We start from the raw sequence: 11,815 nt of genomic DNA on the forward strand, positions 1-11,815 counted from the left end.
TGATCAAAGATTTTGGGTTTATACAAAGTTTATGAGAAACTTGTATTTCCAAAGAAGTGAGTGGGAGCACTATATCATTTCTGATGAGTATATGTTGTTGACATATTGTTGATCGGAAATGATGTAGAATTTCTGGAAAGCATATAGGGTTATTTGAAAGTGTTTTTCAATGGAAAACCTGGATTAAGCTGCTTGAACATTGAGCATCAAGATCTATAAGGATAGATCGAAATCGCTTGATAGTACTTTCAAATGAGTACGCACCGTGACAAGTTTTTGAAGGAGTTCAAAATAGATCGGCAAAGAAGGAGTTCTTGGTTGTGTTATAAGGTGTGAGTATTGAGTAAGACTCAAGACCTGACCATGGCAGAAGAGAGAGAATGGACGAAGTCCGTCCCCTATGCTTCAGACATAGGCTCTGAAGTATGCTATGCTGTGTACCGCACCTGAAGTGTGCCTTGCCATGAGTCAGTCAAGGGGTACAAGAATGATCCAAGAATGAATCACATGACAGCAGTCAAACTTATCCTTAGTAACTAGTGGACTAAGGAATTTTCTCGATTATGGAGGTGGTAAAAGAGTTCATCGTAAAGGGTTACGCTGATGCAAACTTTGACACTAATCTGGGTGACTCTGAGAAGTAGACCGGATTCGTATAGTAGAGCAGTTATTTGGAATAGTTCCAAATAGCACGTGGTAGCTGCATCTAGGAGATGACATAGATATTTGTAAAGCACACACGGATCTGAAAGGTTCAGACCCGTTGACTAATAAACCTCTCTCACAAGCGAGATATGATCAAACACCGTGGGTGTTGGATTCAATGCAATCACATAATGATGTGAACTAGATTATTGACTCTAGTGCAAGTGGGAGACTGTTGGAAATATGCCCTAGAGGCAATAATAAAATGGTTATTATTATATTTCCTTGTTCATGATAATTGTCTATTGTTCATGCTATAATTGTATTAACTGGAAACCGTAATACATGTGTGAATACATAGACCACAACATGTCCCTAGTAAGCTTCTAGTTGACTAGCTCGTTCATCAATAGATGGTTATGGTTTCCTGACCATGGACATTGGATGTCATTGATAATGGGATCACATCATTAGGAGAATGATGTGATGGACAAGACCCAATCCTAAGCATAGCACAAGATCGTGTAGTTCGTTTGCTAAAGCTTTTCTAATGTTAAGTATCATTTTCTTAGACCATGAGATTGTGCAACTCCCGGATACCGTAGGAGTGCTTTGGGTGTACCGAACGTCACAACGTAACTGGGTGGCTATAAAGGTGCACTACATGTATCTCCGAAAGTGTCTGTTGGGTTGGCACGAATCGAGACTGGGATTTGTCACTCCGTGTGACGGAGAGGTATCTCTGGGCCCACTCGGTAGGACATCATCATAATGTGCACAATGTGATCAAAGGAGTTGATCACGGGATGATGTGTTACGGAACGAGTAAAGAGACTTGCCGGTAACGAGATTGAACAAGGTATCGAAATACCGACGATCGAACCTCGGGCAAGTACTATACCGATAGACAAAGGGAATTGTATACGGGATTGATTGAATCCTTGACATCGTGGTTCATCCGATGAGATCATCGTGGAACATGTGGGAGCCAACATGAGTATCCAAATCCTGTTGTTGGTTATTGGCCAGAGAGTTGTCTCGGTCATGTCTACATGGTTCCCAAACCCGTAGGGTCTACACACTTAAGGTTCGATGACGCTAGGGTTATAGGGAATAGATATACGTGGTTACCAAATGTTGTTCGGAGTCCCGGATGAGATCCCGGACGTCACGAGGAGTTCTGGAATGGTCCGGAGGTAAAGATTTATATATGGGAAGTCCTATTTTGGTCATCGAAAAAGTTTCGGGTGCTATCGGTAACGTACCGGGACCACCGGGAGGGTCCCGGGGGTCCACCAGGTGGGGCCACCAGCCCCAGAGGGCTGCGTGGGCCAAGTGTTGGAGGGGACCAGCCCCAGGTGGGCTGGTGCGCCCCCCCACCAGGGCCCAAGGCGAAGAGAGAAGGAAAAAGGGGGAACCCTAGGCTCAGATGGGCCTAAGGCCCACCTAGTGGTGCGCCCCCCCCCCCTCTCTCCCCCTTTGGCCGCCCCCTAGATGGGATCTAGGGCTGGCCGCCACCCCTAGGGGTGGAAACCTAGGTGGGGGCGCAGCCCCTCCCTTGCCCCTATATATAGTGGGGGGTTTGGGGCTGCCATACACATGAGAACATCTCCCTCTTAGCGCAGCCCTACCCCTCTCCCTCCTCGTCTCTTGTGGTGCTTGGCGAAGCCCTGCTGGAGGGCCACGCTCCTCCACCACCACCACGTCGCCGTGCTGCTGTTGGACGGAGTCTTCCCCAACCTCTCCCTCTCCCCTTGCTGGATCAAGGCACGGGAGACGTCATCGGGCTGCACGTGTGTTGAACGTGGAGGCGCCGTTGTTCGGCGCTTAGATCGGAATCAACCGTGATCTGAATCGCTACGAGTACGACTCCTTCATCCACGTTCTTGTAACGCTTCCGCATCGCGATCTTCAAGGGTATGAAGATGCACTCCCCTCTCTCTCTCTCGTTGCTAGTATCTCCGTAGATTGATCTTGGTGTTGCGTAGAAAATTTTGAATTTCTGCTACGTTCCCCAACATCATGAACATATAGGGCTAGTTGAAATCAACCAAAGTACCCATTTAGATGTTCTTGATGTCTATATTGCGGCTCAACAGGCGACCCAAGTATTCTATCTACCGTGGGCTTGCCAAACTAATCCAAATCTGAAAGGTTGGGATGTCATTTATGAAGTGTTGCCAGGTGCTAGACTATCTCCCCCAAAGGAAGAGGATTATGAACCTCACATTAACCCAAACACATATGAAGGAGAATTCTTCCAAAAGACACGTCTTTCCAAAAAGCATTTCAAGAACCGCTATACTTCACCCCAAAACATTGAAGTAGACAGCGACAGTGAATCCCACATCACCCCAGAGGAGGAACAAGAAGAGCCGGAACAAGAAGAGGTTACTGCTGCGGATGACCTGTCAATGCTTGACCGATTACGTCAAGGTGGCCTTCCACATGTTGATGCCACTGAACCCTATGAGCCTGTCATTGATTATAGTGATGATGATGATTATGCATTTATTGATGATACTGATCGAGATTATTAGTAGTGTCAGGTATTCAATTTTTTTATGTTGTACTTGATGATGATACACTTAAGTGCTATACATATTATTATTCATGCCGGTATTTTTTTGATGTTGTACTAATTTCATTTACTCTTTGTCATGGCAGGTGTTGAAATATGGAAGGGGAGCCAACTGAGGCCAAGGACAAACGTGCCCAAATTGAAGGTGTGCCACACCATCAAGGTAGCTCCAGCTTATATCAGTTCGGGCGGAACTGGGTATGTGGTTTGCTTCATGATTAATGCAATTCATTCATCATGCTAGCTTGAGCCCTTTAATTACTAATTTACTTTGTTTCTCTCTTTCAGGCATGCTACAATAAGACGGATAAGGTGCCAGAGGGGTACGACCTGTATGCCATGGCCCACACTGCCTCTTACAAGAAAGTCAAGGGGAAGGCGAGGAAAGGGGAGGACTTTAACCCGAGCCAGATTCCCATTGATCCAGAGCAGGTGATGATATCTGGTGGCGGGAGGTCCCGTGGCTCCATAGCCATTGATCCAGAGATTGCTCCTGAGACCACGGTGAGTTTAATTTGAATGGACGTTACTTCCTAGTCTTAACATTTGAGTGTCATCATGCTAACGAAACATTGGAAATGATCTTTGGTGTAGCGTAACTCCAGACAAGCATCACACGATCCTTCTCCAGCTACTGGCACGAGCCAGCCCGCTCCTACACCTCCATGATCACGGGAAGTTTCTCTAGTTTTTTGCTTAATAAATGCATAAAGACCTAGACTTAGCTTTATTTCCTCCAATATGCTTACCTTAATGACCTAGAGTTAGCTTCTTTTCCTCCAAAATGACTTAATAAGCTTACTGACCTCCAAAACCAGCCATTTTACCTAAGTTAGCTCTAAAACGATCTATACTTAGCTTTGTTTCCTCCAAAATGACCTAAGTTAGTTATAATATGCTTAGTTAACTAGGTTTGCTCAATAATGACATGTACTTAGCTTACTTATATAAAAAAACGGCATAATTAGGTTAGTTAGCTCATAAACGATCCATTTTACCTAAGTTAGCTCTAAAATGACCCATTTTACCTTAGTTAGCTCATAAATGATCCATTTTACCCAAGTTAGCTTTAAAATGACCCATTTACCTAGATTATCTCCAAAATGATCCATTTACCTAGATTATCTCCAAAATGATCCATTTTACCTATGTTACCTCTAAAATGACCCATTTTACCTACGTTAGCTCCAAAATGACCCATTTTACCTACGTTAGCTCCAAAATGACCCATTTTACCTACGTTAGCTCCAAAATGACCCATCTTACCTATATTAGCTCTAAAATGATGCATTTTACCTAAGTTAGCTCATAAACGATCCATTTCACCTAAGTTACCTCACAAACGATGGCGTGCTTCTTCTTCTAGTCTTCTTCTTCTAGTCACCTTTTCATAACTTTTTTATTTGCCATTTTGCAGATTTCATTCACTTCTCGGAAGCTAGCTTGCTATGATGGAGTGCTTGTTTTTTACTTCATTCTCTTCTAGTATTCTTATAGCTTGCTACGATGGAACTTGCTATCTTGATGAAACTTTGCATTGTAATATGTATGTGTAACTTCCTAATGGTTGCAACTTATTTGTATGTGCAACTTGCTATGTATGAATGGATGGAACTATATATGTATGTACGATGAAACTTATGTGCTGGATATGTCATATGTTTGCTGTTAAATAGCCCTGTGAAATATATCTATATATGTCATATATATTTGCTGTGAAAATTGTTGGATTTGAAAAAAACAGATAAAAAGAGCCAATATGCAGGCTCTTTGCCGTCTGCCACCGATGGCCACGGGCTCTTTGCCGTCAGCCGCGGACGGCAAAGAAGCCACGTGGCAGCCAACTGTGCTTCTTGGGAGCTGACCCATTTGGTCAGTTTGCCTACAGTGGCAGACGGCAAAGAGTAATGACGTCTAGCTGACATCATACGGCGGACGTCAAAGGCAGGACAAATTTTGCCGTCAGCGGCGGACGGCAAAGGCCTGCCGTTAGCCACCTAACGGACTAACAGCGCAATTTTTGCCGTTTGCTTTCTTTGCCGTCCGCTACTGATGGCAAAGGCCCCTTTGCCGTCAGCCACCAAAAGCAGACGGCAAAGTAGCTCTTTACCGGACCTTACTTTGCCGGAGCCTTTTGCCGTCCGTGGCGGACGGCAAAGACCTTTGTCATCCGCCATTCATGCCTTTGCCGTCCGCCGTGGCAGACGGCAAAATAGCTGATTCCTGTAGTGATAGGCTCCTCAAGCCAATCAACAGTAGAAGAAAATCTAGCCGACCTAGCAAGCTCGTGCGCGTAGTTCTTATCTCAGTTGTGTGGTGTCGTGGTGATTTGCCATGGTGGTGTTGCCTCGCGTGCTAGCAGCGACGACATTGTCTGCGGATTTGGGTTTATTTTGGTTGGATATGACAAAACTGACTGGTTCTCTTTCGAAACCCTAGATTCTTCCTTGGAACTGCTCCAGTTTCTAAGCAGTTTACATGACAACTTTTGTGAAACATTCTTAAAAAGTTACCACAAGCTCTAAGGGTCATATCATGACATCATGCCAAGTTTTAATTTTTTACCATTTTTGAATTTTTTAGAATTAAAAGCCAATAAGCTCCATGTTGGTGGCCGAGTCTTGGCACCCTGGTATTTCACACTACTTTTCTTCTGTTGGATAAGGCCTAAACATAGACTAAAGACCACCAATATGAATTTATAACCTATATCTGGCCATTATTTCACACACTTGCAGTTTAAATTTGAGTTATATTCATTAAATGACTATAAATACACTAAATGGCTTGAATATAGCAAACAAACCCAAGAAACGCAAGAAAATTGACACGTGACATGTAATGGTGTATGATCAAGTTGAAAGCTATTATTTGATAGAGCTAAAACTTGAAAGCCCCATCCATATTACCCCATAAAACTCCTTATCCTGGAAATATAATGGGAATTTGAAAGTGAAAAGGCGAAACTGGGGAGGCGACAAACTAACCACAACACACAACGGTATGGGAACCAACAGAGAAGATGGTCCACTTAAAAGAATACAGAGAAGATGGTCGCGCCAAAGGAAGGGAGAACTGTAGAAGGTGGTGGTCGCCGAGGAGCGGGGGTGGAGGGACAATAATAGGAGGATGCAACGGCGACGTGGGGGTATGAACAGCGCTGGCGGAAAACAAGCCAGGCGGCGGCGACGATGCGGGGAGGAAGACACATGGAGGAACATATTAAAAGGTATATTAAGAAACCTAAATGTTTAAGGGCTAAAATGAACAAGAGAAAACCAGTAACCGAGAAAATGAAAACACAAAGCTAGGAAACACGCACGGTTGCCTCTCCTTACACCACATGTCGAATGCGGAGAGCGACGAAAAAATCCCTCGTCCCATGACAACGCGACACTTGTTGCGCTGGGACTCTGATCCGAAGTGACATCCACAAGATATCTCTTAACTAGTGATCGGTCGGGTGAAAAAAATGAACTCAACACCGGAAGCCTGGAATTGACGATAACCTTCCCACACAAAAAAAGGAATTGACGATAACCAGGCCCATGGCCCACGGCCCACCGTAAGCTCCCCTCGAAATCCATGGATTACGCTACGCCCCACACCGTTTCTGCGTAGAAGCTTCCCCTCTCTCCTCCGGCCGCGATGGCACCGTCTGGCTCGAACCCGCTGGGGCCAGTGTTCCAGACCGTCGCCGCCTTCTCCCGCCGCCTCCTCATCGCCCCCGACACCGCACCCGACGACCACCGCCTCCGCCCCCTCCTCTCCCTCTCCCTCTCCCCGCCCGCGCCCCTGCCCCCGGCCCCGCCCCCGCCGCCGGAGGTCCTCAAGGCAAGCTCTCTCTCCCCGCTTCCTCTCCGTTTCTCCGTATGGAGGGGCTTATCCTAAGGTGTTCGGCTGAATGCGCAGCAGATGGATACGAAGGTGGCGCCCCTGACGAAGGAGGAGGTTGGCCGGGCCACGTGGATGCTGCTCCACACCATCGCCGCACAGGTGCTCCGTCTTTACTTTCTCTGTCAGTAGCACACCAATGTGCAGCAATTGCCTGAAGCTACTAGTCTTGTTCATTTAGCAACATATCATGGGTCGTCAATGTGGATGGTCCATGGATTATTATGCATTTTGCGTTTATTGATCAATATAATTGTGGATAGGGCAACGAGTTGTTTGAAGCATCGATGCTTTAAATCCATTTGCTGCCAGCTTTACTGTGTTTTGTTTAACCGTGTTTCAGTTTCCTGATGAACCAACCAGGCAGCAGAAACGCGATGCGAAAGAGCTGGTAAGCGGGACAGGGAACTCAACTACATTTCTTTACATTTGGTGGTGACGCATAGGTGTACTTGTATGTCATAATCTGCATATCTTGTGGAATTGCGATCTTGGAAGATGTATGAGCACTTTGCAGGCACTAGTTATTTACTGTCTAGGGCTAAGAAGAACATTCCAATTCAGACATCGATGTTTTTTTTATAGGCTTAGCTTGAGATCCGCACATGCTTTGATAAGTTAACCTGTAACGGATTCATCGAAAGCAATGCTTGTTTTATTCTTTTATTGACTCAAATAGATGCGAGACTGTTACTTGATAAAATTCAGGCACAACGGGTTTCACAGATTGAGTATTGCTATGGCAAAACTACTGGGACATGCTATATTATAGACTTACCGATAACTTTTCTGTTCATTTCTAATAAGTTCTGAGCTTACACGGTTTTAGTAAGTATGTCTTCCACTGGGTTTATCATTACTCTGAATTATTATCATGTTATACGAGAGACTATTGACTACCACTTAATCTATCTGGAATATCAGTAGAAATTAGTTTGTTTTCTCTCTTCCTGAAGATTTCCCTGTCACCCATCTCATTTTAACTTTTGCTTGTCTTTTGGGTCCATGTACAAAGATAACATTTCTGCCTGTTTTCATATTCAGATGGCTTTACTTTCTAGAATTTATCCTTGCAAAGAGTGCGCTGATCACTTCAAGGAAGTTTTGAAGTAAGCAATGCTCTCCGGCCTCTTGGATAAATTGTTATTTCCATTTAAGGGGTTTGATGCTTGTGATGCCTTTGTACGCTACAGGCTTATATCTTGCTGAAATGTTGGTATTTGATAGTTATCAAGGAATTCTTTGACCTTTTGCTGCTATATGATTAGTTATTACTTTTGCAACATGAACCTATGCGTATAGTGTCAGATCACCAAATTCATATACATGCACTTGTCTGGCATAATCTGCAACATTTTATGATTAAACGGTTCTTCACAGAAACCAGGTGATACTGACAAGGATCATATAGATATAACAATTGAGCATGATGATTCAATGGCTATTTATGTGTACCAATTGCTAATATGTGGCTCAGGTGAATTGCTGGCCATTTGGGTTCTTGAAAGCTTGCTTAGATTAGAACACTTCATCGTTGTGGTGTAATATGTTCAAACCATGTGATCAGGTTGTCCAGTTGTTGTTACTCGATCACCTTTTTGTGTTATGTCAACATAATGGCAAATAGGCTGTTCTCTTGGAACAATGTTAAACTGACTTCATTATGATCCTATTTTCAGAGCAAATCCTGTGCAGGCAGGATCCCAGGCTGAGTTCTCTCAGTGGTTATGCTATGTGCACAATGTGGTTAATCGAAGGTAAGTCCATACGAGCAACTTTGTAATGTTTACTCGGTGGTCCCTTGGAAAACCATCAAGGTAATTGTAGTTATAATGTCTTTCTGTTGTCACTGGAAAGATACGGTCTGCAGGCCAAAAAGAGGAGAACCGAAGCAGTATATCGTTTTGGTTCCCTTTTACGACAAACAGATGTTCTCATTCATCACAACATATAATGATTTTACAGAATATTAGGCTGTCCACCGACGGGACCATTCTTGTGAGCTGTTCACCTGAGCGTATTCTGGTTGTCTTTTGCAGCCTTGGAAAAACAATATTTCCCTGCCAGAGAGTAAATGCACGGTGGGGCAAGCTGGATTGCCCGGATCGCGCGTGCGACCTAGAAGGCTCGAACGACATCGTGCCGAACCGATGACACTGCCCAGAAACCTTATAAAATTTCCGCGCCAGTAACAAGTTTAAACCACCATTGGATGGGCAATACCAGGAGGATAAGGAAAGATAATTCAGGACAATACCGGTGTATTATTATTGTTTACCTCCTCCATCCTCTATCCCTAGCAAATGTAATACTAGTATATGTCATCTGAACCTGCCCCTTGATGCCGCGTTCCTGTACAGTACAGTTTCGCCATCTTTACGGTGAATCAATGATGATATTATCCTATGATCTGTAAAGGTTTTGGGTGAAGTTGTATCAGTTACACCGATTTAGTGCTCTCTTTGAAGTCTGAACTCTGATGCTTTCAACTCCCCTATCTGTCAAACATTACAGGTTTCTGTGCAACCTGTATCACCGAAAACCCTGGAAATGGGGCACGTTCTATTCATGAGATTGCATAGGATAATTTGTGGGAAAAAGAGGCGGCAAATGCGTCGATCACTACTGCTAGTAGTAGTATATTCAGAGGCAGCAAGACCTGCAAGAGCTTGGCAGTCAATGACAAAGCAGGCCCGACGGAGGAATGCATGGAGGCCACCTTCCTCGCTTTGCCCGGCCATTTTTCCTGCACCGCCTGCCTCCTCGGTGTTGCCGAGACATAAATTCTGCCGTGTTATCGCGCCATTTCTTTAATCCCATGCTGACACCTACGAGTGATGCACATGCGGAGGTTGCATCACCCGTTGCACTGCATGCACTGCCTGTCTTTATCTTGCAGCCAGGAGACGGTCTCAAGGAAGCAAACCAGAAGAACCAACGCCGGTGCTGAAGCTCAAGCGTCTCAGCTTCTCAGTCTCAGGGGATACTGCAAGCGGTGGAGAGAACGATGGCGATGAAGCGCCGCTCCGTGCTGGCTTTGCTCGTCGTCGCATTCGTCGGAGGGAACCTGCTCCTCGGGGCCTCGTTTAGCGCCAGAAGCACGGTGAAGTCCTCAGCCTCAGGTACGTACGCAATGAAAACTGCCTCCGTTTGCTGTTCTCTCTCTTGCTCTCCTGTCAGTTGTAGTTCAGGTGAATCCTGTTCCGTTTCTTCTGTCCAGTGTTGCTGTGTTGGTGCTTGGTTCGATCTTTGAAAAGATCGTGGATGCGAGGTGGTGAAAGAAACTGCCAGTCCGACATGATAAAGCTATCTTTTTATTTTGGGTCTTCTTTCGCTCTCTTTTTGACGGTTGGGTCCTCTTCTCTGCAACTGCATGCAACTTGAAGGAAATGTTTGGTAGGAAACTAAGCGAGGTTCCCAAAGTTATCTGCATAGCTCCAATAGGCTGTTAGATTCCGTTACGTTTGCATGGGTTGGTGCTGGTTTCTTCGGTTCTCACTATGTAGGTTCAGCAGCTACTTAGTTTCAGTAGGGAATATATGTCCTATGGCTTGAAATCTGAACTGCAATCAATGCAGACCCGACCTATGGAACCGCTGAGCTAAACGGCAGGAGACTAAAGGTGTGCATTCTCAGACAGAACCTGTAAAAGTACACTACATTTCTTCACACATCAGCATAATATACAAGCACCACATGTACCCTCTACTTCACATAATTTTCCTAATGAAATTTTGTTTCTGTTCAATATAGCTTAAACTCTGAAGGAAGAATACCTAAGTCGTGTTCCTTGTATACCTTTTCCAGGAAAGTAGGCATGATGTTACTGACAGGAAGACTAGGAACTTACAAGATGTAAAGACTGATGACTACCAACCTATCGACCCAAGTCCAAGCTCCAAGGCAAGTATCAGGCCAGCTCCAATCGAGCATGGCACTCCTCTTCTTCCTTATGTGCCACGGTACCCGCCGCCTCCTGCTCAACCGAAGGATGCGCGTTCTGCTCAGTCCGCCGCCGCTCCTGTCGCTTAGCTGAAAACTGAAATGCTCCAGAGGCGGTACTTGAAAAATTAGAGAACCACCATATGTCCAAAGTCTTCTCTGATGTTATGTTATGTGTCGTATGTGTGTTTACACTAAGTACTTGAATGGTGCATGTCCTTTGATGTCTCAGTGTTTGGAATCACTTGGTGAGGGACAGTGTTAGCTGTATCTGTGGGTGGTCAATTAGTCAACTGCTCTAATCTTGAGGGCATGTTTCTAGATTAGACCCAGCATTATTCTGGGGCACCTAGGTAAGCTGCACTACTATTGTCATATGTAAATGTTATTGTTATGTTATAGAATAACTATGGTATTAGTCAGAACTGCTTACTGAATTCTTATGTGACCTTGGTGCTTGGTTGAAGCAGTTATCCAATTTTCAGAAAACTATCAGTATTGCAATACCTATTTCCAGTGTGAATCATTGGGCAGGTGTATTCACTAATTTAAGCCTCTTAGAAGGTCCGGTTTGGAACGCGAGAATTTTTCTGGGTTCCAGATTGAATTATTTCCTGCGAAATTCTTCTTGTCCCAAACATGCCCTAAAAGTTTATTCATCCACTTCTTCTGTCAGCCATCTGTAAAGATGGTGGATTTGACAACCTACTGAAAGTGGTATTGTCAAACCGGGTTTCATAATGAAAGAAAGTT

The 11,815-nt window shown here is 44.6% G+C and overlaps 2 protein-coding genes across 3 annotated transcripts; both read left to right on the forward strand.

The window, feature by feature from the left end:
* Positions 1 to 6,819: 6,819 nt before the first annotated feature.
* On the forward strand, positions 6,820 to 9,576 carry LOC123093056 (FAD-linked sulfhydryl oxidase ERV1). 2 transcript variants are annotated; one of them, XM_044514937.1, is made up of 6 exons: positions 6,820 to 7,060; positions 7,139 to 7,222; positions 7,464 to 7,511; positions 8,165 to 8,229; positions 8,800 to 8,877; positions 9,160 to 9,576. In XM_044514937.1, the coding sequence occupies exons 1-6, from the start codon at positions 6,875 to 6,877 to the stop codon at positions 9,272 to 9,274; spliced, it is 576 nt and encodes a 191-aa protein (XP_044370872.1). In that variant the 5' UTR covers positions 6,820 to 6,874; the 3' UTR covers positions 9,275 to 9,576. The 2 variants fall into 2 exon arrangements, with proteins under 2 accessions (XP_044370872.1, XP_044370873.1); XM_044514938.1 differs by having other exon boundaries at positions 6,821 to 7,060; positions 7,142 to 7,222.
* Positions 9,577 to 9,761: 185 nt separating this feature from the next.
* Positions 9,762 to 11,481, forward strand: LOC123093057 (uncharacterized). Its single transcript, XM_044514940.1, has 3 exons — positions 9,762 to 10,242; positions 10,699 to 10,742; positions 10,928 to 11,481. Exons 1-3 carry the CDS (start codon positions 10,128 to 10,130, stop codon positions 11,150 to 11,152), a joined length of 384 nt encoding a protein of 127 aa, XP_044370875.1. The 5' UTR covers positions 9,762 to 10,127; the 3' UTR covers positions 11,153 to 11,481.
* The last annotated feature ends 334 nt before the right edge of the window (positions 11,482 to 11,815 follow it).

This window comes from Triticum aestivum, chromosome 4B, assembly GCF_018294505.1.
Source record: "Triticum aestivum cultivar Chinese Spring chromosome 4B, IWGSC CS RefSeq v2.1, whole genome shotgun sequence".
Classification (NCBI taxonomy): Eukaryota; Viridiplantae; Streptophyta; class Magnoliopsida; order Poales; family Poaceae; genus Triticum; species Triticum aestivum.